At 35.6% G+C, this 14,278-nt stretch overlaps 1 protein-coding gene across 5 annotated transcripts in view; it reads left to right on the top strand.

Moving 5' to 3' along the window:
- ARAP2 (ArfGAP with RhoGAP domain, ankyrin repeat and PH domain 2) overlaps positions 1-14,278 on the top strand; it is a 190,402-nt gene that overhangs the window by 77,320 nt on the left and 98,804 nt on the right. For all 5 annotated transcript variants that reach the window (XM_055385843.2, XM_055385842.2, XM_019025871.3 and 2 more), the window contains exons 10-15: positions 215-330; positions 2,145-2,344; positions 5,704-5,789; positions 6,586-6,768; positions 7,722-7,896; positions 8,365-8,499. In XM_055385843.2, the coding sequence (XP_055241818.2) occupies positions 215-330; positions 2,145-2,344; positions 5,704-5,789; positions 6,586-6,768; positions 7,722-7,896; positions 8,365-8,499 (895 nt within the window). The remainder of the gene's footprint in view (positions 1-214; positions 331-2,144; positions 2,345-5,703; positions 5,790-6,585; positions 6,769-7,721; positions 7,897-8,364; positions 8,500-14,278) is intronic.

Here is a 14,278-nt window from a genome sequence, read left to right as displayed (position 1 = left end):
TTCTTTCACCTGGAAGAAACCCATACGCTATCAATAGTCCAACTGTCAAGCTTAAGTTGGCCCAGTGCTATTATGTATTGAGAGTGGCTACCTAAAGTGAGACTGATTTTGTTGTAAAATTTGGTAGAATTTATTGGAATTTAGAAAATGTAATTATACTTTCAAAATCTTTTTTTTGTTTCTTTATAGTTTTTTATGTTTTTCTCCAAACTAGGATTTTAAGAGTGGGCTTGGTATTACCATAATTCCTATGAATGTAGCAAATGTAAAGCAAGTGGACCGAACTGTGAAACAATCTTTTGAAATAATCACTCCCTATAGGAGTTTCAGGTAAGCTATTTTTAAACATTTTGTGTTCGTACTACTATAGGAAAGCTTGGGTGATCCACCTTTATGTGGTTCGTGGTGATTTTTCTCTTGTAGGCCATTTAAAATTATCTTCCTACTTTTCCATATTGTCTAATTTGTTAGCCACTATATAAAAACACCTTGTAAAAATGACCTCAATAATCACAAAACATGCAAAAATATGTATTTCATGAAATTTGAGTAATTAATACTTATTTTTCTGCTAGGCATGGTGTATGTTATTTTTTTGAAAATATGTGATAAATTCCTTCTCATTTAGAAGGAATAAAATAAAAACATATTACATTGTCTTTAAGTTGTATTGCTATTTATCTTCTTTTAGCCTGATCAAATACAATCCCTCATTTAAAATCAATTCCTAATTACATTTGTTCCATATGATTTCCTCCAGGGCTTAAAATGATACCAAATTTAATGAATCTCATAGCACCTATTGATCCAAATATTTTAGCATTTTTTTATATGTCTTGTATTATGGTATTCTACTAATTGCATCATTATGACAATGAAACATAATTTAAAGTATTAATATGGTTTAATAAACAAATGACTCTATAGTTTTAGTATACAGAATAGGCATAAGTCAACATCTTTTGAGTTCAACTGTATTAATTCGTTTGTTATAAATAATCAACATCACATGGTAGTGGGCAAGTCAGAGGCAATTGTTCTAGGCCTTTAAAGGACTAACAATTAGGAATTTCAAATATACTATCAGTTGTAGTTACTCATTTTGCATGTCAAAATATATCCATTGCCTCAAATTTTGAGAAAGAAATGATTGCATAAAATTAACAAGCTTTATTTTTACATTTGCAGATTCTAGCCAAAACTAAAAATATAGATATTAATATATTGGCTGTGACAAATTTCTAGTAGAACCAGAAACCACTAAGAGTGATGGAATCATAAAGAGCTTCAAAAAGTATAATTCATGTAGGCCATTTATTTTTAAGGATTATTTAGAATATGTTAGCTGTGATTTTCATTATATTTCAGAGCATTTTCCTCTTTACAACAGAAAATTTTAATATGAATCAGTTTTGTGGGTCATTGACCGAGAGTATGTAGCACTGTAGCACATTCCTTTGCACATTGCAGGGGCTCAGTAAATATTTCTTGAAGGAATGAACTGCTGTTTAATGTTTTTATTCATTCACTCGAGTTCCCAGTAAACATTAAGATTCAGAATAAATCAGAACGTGGCTAAAAATGTGTTAGAAAACTGTTAGAATAGTAACCACTTAAAACTTTTTTGATTTCCCAGTTTCTTAGAACCATCTGGGCATTCTTCTAATTAAAAAAAAAAAAGAATCTATTCTTAAATCTGAAAAAAAGGTCACAGTTCTGGTGGGTGTTTTTGATAACATAGTTTCAGACTATCATGGCATACTTGCTTGGCAAAATATTCCAGTAGCCCTGAAACTCTGCCAAAAACCTCTTATTGATGATTACATAACCATTGCTTAGGAAACATAGCCTCTTGTTTAGGCTTGTGACCTAACAAGGCAAATTTTATGTTTTGTTTAGAAAATGTGTATGTTAATTTTGGTTCAAGATGCATAAACAAAGACATAAGCAGTGTGGAAAATTAAAAGGAAAAAACACGATTAAGTTAAATGATTTTTAACAGAAAAGACAACCCAGAACTGCCTAGCAGCCATATTTTTCAGCTGTTGTTTAATTTGTGAGTGAAATGAATATGCAAACTGAACATACTGCTTAATTGGCCTTTACAAGGGAGATCGATAACACAGAAACGTTAATTGTTTCAGCTTTACAGCTGAGACTGAAAAAGAGAAACAAGACTGGATTGAAGCTGTGCAGCAATCAATAGCAGAAACTCTCTCTGATTATGAAGTAGCTGAGAAGATTTGGTTCAATGAATCCAACAGGAGCTGTGCAGATTGTAAAGCCCCAGATCCTGACTGGGCATCCATCAATCTCTGTGTTGTCATCTGTAAGAAGTGTGCAGGTAATTAGTGACAAGTTATGCTCATCACTGCTTTGTGGCAGATTGGCATTGAATGCTCTCCATTGTTGTATATTATATATCCTAGCTAATGGTTATGAGAAGTAAAACCAGAGAAAGCTTATTACATTTAAATCAAATTCAGAAATATGAGTCTAAACTTCTCTTATGTATGACTTAGATATAAAAATGGATTTTTAAGCATGCAATCATATTTTGTGCCTACTGGTCCATGTATAGATTTTAAAAAGACAGTGTTGAAAATTCTAGATTTTAGGTGAGTATGTTTTAATATGGATCCTGAAGAAGCTTGCCTCTTTAACTTGAAGATTTGTCCACCTTTTCCCAGTCATTTTTGGTAAGACATATTTTTCACCTCAGTGTTTTGAGCACTAAACTTCATATGCCAGATCTGGTACCTCTTAAAATAAGAATTTTTATAAAGAAGCATTTCACAAGACTATTGATGTTTATGAATATAAACCGGTACTATAACTGGTTTTCTTGTGACCTCACACTGGACAACCTGACATCTCATTGTATTTGAGAGCTCAGACAGTTGCCCAAGTGAATGGAAGGAAGTGGACCCCAGCTTAGGTGTGTGATCATGGAAGTTTTGAAGAAAGTTAACCACAGTCTAAACTTCAGTTCTCCTGGACTACCTGTGTCCCACCACCTTCTCCCCCACTGTATGTACACACACACACACACACACACACAAACACAGATGAGAGAGACAGAGAGAGAAAGAGAATTCAACTCAAGTACTAGGCACTGTGCTGGTGTGGGGAATTAAAAACATGTATAAGACATGACATTTCCTCCACAATAATGAGACAAATGTTGGACTAGAGTTGAATACAGGCTTCAGTGAGAATGCTGGAGAGGAGTACCTACCTCAGCTAGAGCGCAGTGAGTAGTGCAGTCACAGGAGTTGCTTCAAATCCTGAATGTTTTTCTAGAGCACTATTCAACTGCATTTCTCATCAAACTAAGATAGATTTCCTCACCAGCTAATTAATAATATCAATCACAACAAAAAATGCCAGTGAATCACCTTCTACTTCGTATTTTATCCCATCCTTTTCCTCTCTCCAGTTTCATTGGAAGAGATGGCCTTTGTGCTGTTCACAGCTGTTTTTTTCTACCTTTGCTTCCTTTCTTTCTTCCCTCCTTAGCATACATGTTCATCATTTACTCAGTCTCTTATGTAAGTATTTAGCCATGGTTTCTTTTGTTTCATTGTATAAACTTGCACAAGTTTGTCTCATTACCACCATCAGGATTTCTGAAAGTTATCCATTTCCTTCTATGTGTCATTCTCTGTCCCCTTTTTCTTTCATAGACAAGATATTATGAAAAGTTGTAGTGTGCATAGGTTTTTTTTCATTCCTTTAACTTCCTAAGTTTTCTTCAGCATTCTGTAATCAGCTACCTTTTAACTGCTGATGAGCTACGTTTTCTCTCAACTGTGGTAAAAATCTTTTCACCACATTTACCAACGTATTTTACCTCTCAGTTTCGGTGTGGTCACTTACTATCTTTATTATTGTCTCTTTATTTGAGTGTCTCGACAACATGTCTCTCTATGACATCCATCCTCTCTCAGCTTCCAAGATACCAATCTCTCTTTGTGTTCTTATTACCAGCCTTTTTTTTTTCCAGTATTTTTTTTCCATGTATTTCCATGCTTGTGAAATACATATGTTCCCTTGGGTTACATTCTCACTTCTCTTTTACTGTGTTGCTCCTGAGTGATATTATTTATCACTTTAATTCCACACTCATTTTTAAGCAAATGATTCTCACGCTGTTGGACACCAAACTCTTATGATTATATGCCTACTAGAATCTCTACTTAGATTTGCCAAATACACCTCAAATGTAACATGTCAAAAATGGAGCCATCGTTGTTCTCCTCAGCCCATTTCATAAAGCTGCACATTTTCATATATTCTCAATCTTGGTCAAAAGCAATACTGTCTACGCTGCACTCTCAAAGCCTAAAATCTGAGACACCTTCTTGACTGACTCTTCCTCTTTCCTTCAAACCCACCAAGTCTCATTCATTTTATTTTATCAATCTCTCTCAATCTGTCTGCTCCATTTTGTTTTCCTGCTGCCTCAACTCAGAATCTGTCATGCCTAGGTTACTGCAGCAGTCCCTTTCATCTCTTCCTACAGGCTTTTAAGTTTTTACCTGCTGAGTACTGTATTGCCTGTAGGTAGTCATTATAAATGCAAACCTATGCAGATTTCTTCCAAGGGAATTTAGGGCTTTGTGCTTTGAATAGTTTCTACTTAAAAAAAAAAAAAAAGACAAGAACTTCTTACCTATTGTAGGGAAAGGAATGAACATTCGTTGTTCATTAGACAAAGGGCCCTTAAGATCAAGGATAGTGGACTGTACACTTTTTTTCCTTCTCAGCTTTGAAATAATCTGACATAGCCTGGTTGCTCAGTGATGACTGAATGATGATTTATACAGCACAATTGAATTGACAGTAATAAAATTCTGGGCTCTTACTCTCTTCCAGACATATTTGCTGAATAAAGTATTCATGTCAGATTTTTAAGTACACACTTATTAGACATGTAACTAGTTTTACAATAGTCAAGTTTTTGTAACAGTAAAGAAATATTATCTGCATTTACATACGTGGGGTTTTAGCAAGCTTTACAAAAGGTTTTCAGTGGCCTATTTCTAGCTGATTACCAAATGAGGAAATATTTATACATGTGTCTGTACATATGCACTCATGCACATATATATATATTTTTAAGTAAGTGTAGTTCTTTTTTTTTTTTTTTTTTGAGACGGAGTCTCGCTCTGTCGCCCAGGCTGGAGTGCAGTGGCAAGATCTGGGCTCACTGCAAGCTCCGCCTCCCGGGTTCACGCCATTCTCCTGCCTCAGCCTCCCGAGTAGCTGGGACTACAGGCACCTGCCACCTCGCCCGGCTAATTTTTTGTATTTTTAGTAGAGACGGACTTTCACCCTGTTAGCCAGGATGGTCTGATCTCCTGACCTCATGATCTGCCCGCCTCAGCCTCCCAAAGTGCTGGGATTATAGGCGTGAGCCACGGCGCCCGGCCGTGTGTTTTTTTTTTTTTTTTTTTTGTCAGTGCAGATGCTGATGATGATTGCTGCTGTTTTTATTGTAGCCAGCTGCGATTTGTCTAATTCTCACCACTACTGTTAGTGCTCTTGTCATCTTGTTATTGAGGAAAGCAGGTATTGGCGTGTTTTAAGTTGAGAAGATACGCAACGAACATACACAGACATATGCACTTTTTTTCAAAACAAGGTAAAATAAATTTACATACAAATTAAAATAGAAATGCAATTGTGTTTTGACTCTAGGACAGCATAGATCTTTAGGACCAAAAGATTCCAAGGTTAGAAGTCTAAAAATGGATGCTAGCATTTGGAGCAATGAACTCATCGAGGTGAGTCCTATTTAACCTGAATGGGGTTGTGGTAGGGGTTCAGTTTGCAGAGACTGGGAGGAGGCTTGCTGTGGGTTTGGGTGGCAGGAATTTTTCTCGGGGCTGTTTGATAAAGTTCTCACCACATTATGAAAGTGGCTTATAGCCTTTTTGATAGTAGTAACTCTTTGAGAATGCTTCCTAAATGAGATAGTTATTTTAAAAGTATAGAAGATCTTTAATAAGTACTTAGAAAGGTTTGCCAGCTTGTTTTTTTTTTTTTAATGCTAGAACTGTATATATGTGTTTGTGTGTGTGTGTGTGTGTGTTTTAAACCCAACATGGGTAAAATAATAGGAGAGTGAATGAAAACATTTGGAAAAATTTACTGTTTTTACCTTGGCCGTACTCTGTCATTAACTGTGATCAAGGCTACTTTGCTGTGTCCTGTCTCCATTTTTGGCTCCTGTTCCACCACCAAGCACTTCAGACAGCATTAGCCCACCTACTCGACCATTTAAAGTGAAGCTGTCTCAGTTTGAGTGTCAAAGAATGAAAATACTTTTGCTACAATTTGTGTTGTTTGCAATTCTTTCCGAGCTAATTTTTTTCCATTATTTAGAGTGGGTAGGCTGTATTAAAAACTGATCATAGTATCTGCTTTCATACTTCCTTTTTCTGGAATAGTTGAGTCTTTCATGTGTTTTCCTGTATTTTATACTAAGTTATGCTTTAATTTGTAATATAATTCAGTTTCCTGCAGATTCAAATACATTTTATGAACTGATATATTATGGGTTTTTTTTTGACAATTCAGCTTTTTATTGTCATTGGAAACAAAAGAGCAAATGACTTTTGGGCTGGTAATCTTCAAAAGGATGAAGAATTACATATGGATTCACCAGTAGAAAAGAGAAAAAACTTTATTACTCAGAAATATAAAGAAGGAAAATTCAGAAAAACTCTTTTGGCATCTCTCACCAAAGAAGAATTAAATAAGGTATTCAATTAAACATAACAGCAGACATGGATTTTAATGTCTTCTTAATGATGTGCCAAGATTCTTGAGAAAAAGTAAAAAATTTTATACTATCTGACAAAATTATTAATTTTATTTTATTTCCTTTTGTGACATTATTTCAGTGGTTTCCCCCTTGTTTCATTTAAGGATTCATTGTCAAAAGAGCATAAATTCTTCCTCCATAATTGAAGTTTCCTGCTAACTCTTGTTGCCACAATCTGAGGATTTGGAAGCAAATGGGATCCAGTAAAGTGAAGTCTGAGGACTGATATAGTGTGGGAAGAAAGGATGAGAAGAGATGTAGAGGCAGCTTATTATTTCAAGGCAAAAGAAAAAGAAAGGATTCTAGCAGTTCCTATTGTTTGTACAAAGATGATATATAACATAAGTCAATAATATTTTTTATTGCCTCCTTCTCACTGTTCTTCCTCCTTCCTATCCTCGGCCCCTGAGGGGAAGATCCTGAATTTGCTTTGCACTCATCTTTCAATTTCCCATAGCACTTAATAATTCAAATATTCTGCAGCTCCTGATTAGATTGGAAAATATATATTAACATTCACATGAAAAACACTTAATGGTTACTTCATTATTATATTGAAATATTTTGATTCTCTGCGCATCAGTCATTATCATAGTATGTAATCATAAAAATGTCTTCCAAAGCAAGTATGATGGATTAGGTTTAGAAGGAACATCATAGCAACCAAACAATGAATTGAGACCTGGAGGTCTTGGGTTGTAATTTAAATTCACATAAACCAGGCCTTTTGTGCCTATTGCCTAATTCATGGCATAATTATTATTAGCCGCCTTAGGATAAAAGGAATACAGACTTTATCCCATACATGAAATTATCAGACTTTCACTCATTTTAATAGCTAGAATCTTATTTTCTTTCCTTAAGATGTATATTTTCTTTTAATGACCAGGCTCTATGTGCTGCTGTAGTGAAACCGGATGTTCTAGAAACAATGGCTTTGCTGTTCAGTGGAGCAGATGTCATGTGTGCCACCGGAGACCCCGTGCATAGCACCCCTTATCTGCTAGCCAAGAAAGCTGGGCAAAGTCTGCAAATGGAATTTCTCTACCATAACAAATTCTCAGGTTCGTCACTGTCTCTTCATTAACCTGGTCTCTTCTGATAGATCCGTAAAAGGACTGAAGCATAAATCTATTGATTTTTCAAATAAGAGAAACCATCAGAATGAAGAAAAATGTAATTACCAAAAAGATGGAGATGCCTAAGACTATTTTTTATATCATTTCAATAAAAAGTTTAGGAAGTCAATCTTTTATGTTCCCGTAATCTTATAAATGGAAGATTAAAATAGCTAATCCCACATAATCATTTCCACCAACATTAAATCCGATTTTCATATATGAATAATAAATATGGCTTAAGTGCTTATTTGCAAATTTTATGCAAAGTAAAATAAATATCTCTCTGTAATTATTCTTTGGTAAATTTGAAGTAGTTTTTCTTCTAGCTCAAAACTCATGTACATATTATGAACAAAAGGAAAATTGTTTACATTTTAGATTTCTTGTGCCTTATTTCTTTAATTTTTCTAGATTTCCCTCAACATGATATTCATTCCGAGGGTGTATTAAGTCAAGAGTCTTCCCAGTCCACATTCCTCTGTGACTTTTTATATCAAGCTCCTTCTGCTGCTTCTAAACTCTCTTCAGAGAAAAAACTGCTTGAAGGTATTTTTTCTATTCCTTTTAGATATTATCGGATAAAAACTTTATTCCATTATCAAAACAATTAGGTTTAGATTTTGATTTTTTTGAGATGTTAGATTTGATCTCCAAGTAGAGATATTTTTGAGGATTTATAAACGCTTCTAGGTACAAATATTATTTCATGTACTGCAGCAGGGATTTGCCATTGGTTGGAATGCTGAGTGAATTCTCAACAGAATTCACTTATGTCTACCTTAAGGCTAACCAATTCTGTTTCAAGTTATAAAGGTTATTCCTTTATAACTCAGCCCCTTTCCTTAGGGATGGACACCCCAACTGGCTCACAAGATAATGTAGATAAATGTGAACACATAGGAAGAAATGCAAGTTTTTAGTACATATTCAATTAGAGTACTAAGTAATATCAAATAGTTCAGTTTTTTTTTTCTGATGAAAAGTGTGTGTGTGTGTTTAAGTAAAATAAAACTTAAGCTTGGTTTCAAAAAATGATGGGAATCTGATTTAACAATATATTCTAGGTTTGGGGAATTATCTGAGCAGAGTTACAATGGGGCATTTATTCATTTATCCTTCCAACTCCTTGTGTCAAACCAATGCTAGGTATCGGGATTTTAGAAATGACTAAGACACAGTCCTTATGCTCATGTATATACATTGGAACAAATCTGAGAAATATAGGCAGGAGAATATAATGCAGTCTGCCTTACTGTAACAAAGAGTGTAAGAGAGATTAAGCTGTACATGCCAATTGATGGTGGTCATTGATCGGGCTCAGGAGCCTAGCATTAATTCACTAGGTGGTATAGTTCAGTGATATTACTCAGTCAAAAGAATGATAGGATGACAAACTCACTGTAGAGTGTTAATCCTCATATATGTGATTTGAAGTTCTTATTTCAATATAAAAGCTTTATTTCCAAATATATATATATATAATATATCTTAAAGCAGAATTATGTTGGGATTAACTATGCATTATTAGATTTTCCTGAAAAGAATAGCTGTCCTGTAGTGAGTATGTACTATGTGTAAGGCATGCCTTTAGATACTTTATATACATTAATTGTAATCCTCATGAAAGTCTGCAAGATCGTTGATGTGATGTCAGTTTTCACCTGAATAGTGAAGCTCGGCGTGAAGCAGAATTTTACACCTGATTTGTGTTATCATTGTTACAGGAGCACTTTGGCTTTGGTCAAAGCGTGACAGCCAGATGACAGTAGAATGGCAGAGCATTTTTATCCTTTGAATTAGATGTTTTTGGTTCTTTCGACAATTGGTTTTTGTCATCCTTTACTCAGCCTAACCAATAGTAAATGTCAGATTTTACTGAGTTTTTTTTTTTTGTCTTCCATTTTTACTGTCAGTATTATCCCTAAGTAGTTAAAAGATAAGTGATCAGAAGATGAAAGTTCTTGGACGGTCTGTGAATTGACTATATCAATCATCAAAATAATTAAGGTACTTTCAGAAAAGTTTAGGAGAACGTTTCTTCTAAATACTGGGATATCACAGACTTACTCTTCAAACCACTTAACTTTTATAAAGATCGAATGGGGATTGAAACACCAGATTTTCTTCCTAAGGCTTTTCAATATGTTGTAAGCATTCTGCAGGTTAAAAATAAGCTTTATTTTATTTTTTGGCAATTGTGGTTATAATATTTATAAACTTACTAGTCTTCTTTAATATTTTCTTGAAACAGATTGGTTTTTAAATTTACTTGAGTACCTCATTGATGTAATAAACAATTGTAACTAAATAATTCCTTTTTTAAATATATTAACAATGGATTTTTGGTTAAAATTTATTTAAATAAGAAACTGATGCATTATCTGTATATGTAATTTAACTAGGGATATTTTTCCATTTTAAAACATTGCATTTTAGGTAATACAAAAGTGAGCTTTTGTATTTTGTCTGTATAATTCAATAGCAGTGATTTTAGTGAACATAATCTGGCAGGGTATTCTTTGATTGTCTTAATATCTTCCATCCAATTTACCAGCAAATTCTGTCATTTCAAACTCAAAATAGATCTTGAAGCAGTTGGCTACTCTTCATTTCCACTGAAGTCCTCCCAGCCACAGTCACCATCCTGACCTACCTATGCTGCAGTGCCTTCCTTAATTGTCTTTCTGTATTTACCCTAGCTTCCCTTCAAAACTGTCTCCAAAAAAGAGGCTTATCTTTTTTGTTTTCCTTCCTTCCTTCCTTCCTTCCTCCTTCCTTCCTTCCTTTTTCTTTCTTTCTTTTCTTTCCTTTCTTCTTTCTTTTCTTTCCTTCTTTCTTTTCTCTCTCTCTCTTTCCCTCCCTCCCTCCCTCCCTCCCTCCCTCCCTCCCTTCCTTCCTTCCTTCCTTCCTTCCTTCCTTCCTTCCTTCCTTCCTTCCTTCCTTCCTGCTTTCCTTCTTTCCTTTTTCTTTCTCTTCCTCTGTCGCCCAGGCTGGAATGCAGTGGCACAATCTCAGCTCGCTGTAACCTCTGCCTCCTGGGTTCAAGTAATTATCCTGCCTCAGCCTCCTGAATATCTGGGATTATAGGCATCCACCACCACACCCAGCTAATTTTTGTATTTTTTAGTAGAGATGAGATTTCACCATGTTGACCAGGCTGGTCTCAAACTCCTAACCTCAAGTAATCTGCCTGTCTCAGCGTCTCAATGTGCTGGGATTACAGGCATGAGCCATTGTGCCCAGCCAATTATCTTTAAAAATGGAAATCACACAGGTAGTCAGGAGGCTGAGGTAGGAGGATTGCTTGAACACAGCTTGGGCTACATAGGAAGACCGTGTCTTCTAAAAGTAAACAACAACAACAACCAAACAGGAAAACTGATCATGTAATTACATCGCTCAAGTATATTTACTGGCTCCTCGTTCCAGAATATAACCTTATTTTTTATTGTGACCTAAAAGACCTTTTTAGGAGAATGGCGTGAACCTGGGAGGCAGAGCGTGCGGTGAGCCAAGATTGCGCCACTGCACTTCCAGCCTGGGAGACAGAGCGAGACTCGGTCTCAAAAAAAAAAAAAAATAAATAAATAAAAAATAAAGACCTTCTTGTACGTCCCTCCCTTCATCTCCTGCATCTACTGTTATTCCTCTCCATGGTGGTGTGGTCCTCTACATGGTTACTTGTCTGGCTGCACTGGTTTCCTCCTTATTCCTGTAACATGCCAAGTCCTTTTCTGCCTCTTCTGGACCTTTTCACCTGCTGTTCCCTATGCAAAGAGGGCACTTCCCTCAGTCTGGTTCCTTCTTCTTATTCAGGAATCAATTCAGTGCCCCCTAGTTAGTGAGGCCTCTCTGGCACCCTGCTAAAGTGTGAGCCCACTGCCAGCCCTTCTCTTTCATAGGATGCTGTGTATATTTGTCCTACCACTGATCACATGGAGATGATCCTGTTTCCATTTATTTGTTTCTCCCCCTGAAGTGAAAGCTCAATGAGGCATCAGCTTTTTCTAGCTTGTCAAGGATTATCAAATCTTTGATACCCCAAACAGTGTCAGCACATGGTAGGACACGATAAATATTTGTGGAAGGAATGAAGAATCATTTTTTAGGGAAGTTACTACTAGTGTAAATGGGTGACTCATATATCAATATTTTTGTTTTGATCTGTGGATAAAAAGATATAATTGCTGGCACAAAGCATATTTTGTGCAGAAAGCCCCTATTTACAAATAAACAGGAAAAGTTGAACTATCCAGAAAAACTTCTGAATTTGTTTCTTTTTCACCCTTGAAGTTTGTGCAATAGTGTTGTTTCTGTTGAACATCAGATTTATGGAAAAAAATGAATTATTTGGAAAGTTTTAGAGATTAAAGTGTGGTTGTCACCTTTGCCTCTGAAAGCAAGCACCTGGATGCTACCACTCCATCAGCACTTGTCAGGACAGTCATAGAGCAAAATGATTAAAAACAAAGACAAAAGTCTGGGAATAAAATGCATGCAGTCCCAGAGTTACAGAGGCTTCAAATTGTCAGTTCAGGTTTTTAAGATTTGAAGTTTTTCTAGCCTCTAGTTATGAAGGCTGATCTGTATTTTTCTTTCTTTTTTTTTTCCTTTTCAATTTAGTGTTCATGAAAAGAAAGATGGATTGCTTTTGTTGAACCTAAGTACACAGTTGAATAATAGCATCCTGGTTTTGTTTTCCCTTTTCCCACCTCAACCATATTTTTTCCCTTGATATCTTACCTTGATTTGTTTACATAGTATTTGATTTTCAAAAAGAAAGTGGTTGATTTGGATTACTAGAAATTCTATTTCTGTTTATATTTAACTTTGTAGATTAGCATTGAGGAATTTTGAAGATCTTTTGTTCTGTGAAATCCTAGATTGTATAGCTTAAACATGTTTTTCCAAGGCTAAATCACATGTATTTTAAATGAAAAGGATTACTAATGTATCTTACTGTTTGTAGTGGGTGCCGAATACTATTAATTTAGGAAATTCCTCAACATGAAGCAAATTCATAGTTTCAAAAATAATAGTTTTGTCTTAACTACCTCAGATGTATTGTACACATTCTTTACCGTAATACATTTTTTGAGTTGAATGTATATAGTTCAAGCATATAACAGATACAGTGAGTAACTGTTTGCAAGCATTAAGAGGGCAGCTTCCAGAACCCACCTGCCTGTTAGGTTAAAGGAGCAACTTTCAGAACCCAATTGCATGGAGTTCCTTCCCCAGCTCTGATGCTAAATACTTAGTGTGACCTCAGGAATGTTGATTAATGTGCCAGTGAATGTGCCATTCCTAATGTGACCTCAGGAATGTGCCAGTGAAAAGGGTACAAGGAAGGGGCACAATATAACTGACATAATTGGGTTGGTCTGAGGATTCAATGAGTTAAAGCATGTAAAATATGTAGAACAGTGCATGGCACATAAATATGATGATGATGGTGAAGAAGAGGAGCAGTGAAGGGCTTATGTTTAAACAGTTTCCCCTGGCTTCCAGTTAGCCTTTGAGTTTAGGTATGTTGTCCTGTAGGCTGTAGCTGACAATCAAGGTATCCAACTATATTATGCATATCATTCCATGGTAGCATTTCAGTGGGTCACCTCTGGGGAGTTCTTTACCTGTGCTTGAGTAAATCCTGACGTAATGTTTTTCTTCACTGATCTCAACATGAAGATTGAATTGAAAGAATGAATAACCCCTCTTGCCAATCCACTAACTTTACTTGCATCTTACATATAAGTTCCTGTTTATGGAACAGCTGAGTCCTGAGTGTCATTCATTCTGTGGCCCCAATTTTATGTTGGTAGACAGCTTCCTTTAACAATTAAAATGACTTGTGGAGCAGAGAGGGTTTCATGGAGGGTACCGACATTTCTCAAAGTCAGATTTAGGAGTGAATATCTAAATTGGCCCAAGCAGACCAGTATCATTCAACATAATCTTATTAAACCTTTAAATTGCTTCCCATATCAATGGGAATGTCACGATTTCCTGTCACAGCTTTGTTATTATAAACCCTCAAAGACAATACGTGCACCTGCCTTGTCTGACTTCTGGCCCATTTCACTTACAAAAATAAAGCTAAGAAATGGTTACAGAAATGAAAATGCTACAGGACTGACTCTCCTCAAGCTTATTATTCTAACTGAAAATGAGTTTGTACATACCCTTTTAAAGAGATCTGTCATTTGTTTCCCATTAGAATTTACATAATGAGATCTGCAGTCACATTTATGTTATGCTTAATTCATTTGGCACTGTTTGTTTAAGACCTTTGAATGGCTCCCACTTGTCTAAGTGAGAGAGGCAC

The sequence above is a fragment of the Gorilla gorilla genome, chromosome 3, assembly GCF_029281585.2.
Source record: "Gorilla gorilla gorilla isolate KB3781 chromosome 3, NHGRI_mGorGor1-v2.1_pri, whole genome shotgun sequence".
Lineage (NCBI taxonomy): Eukaryota > Metazoa > Chordata > Mammalia > Primates > Hominidae > Gorilla > Gorilla gorilla.
Note: the sequence above shows the minus strand (reverse complement) of the source record. Positions and strands in the feature narration are given on the sequence as shown.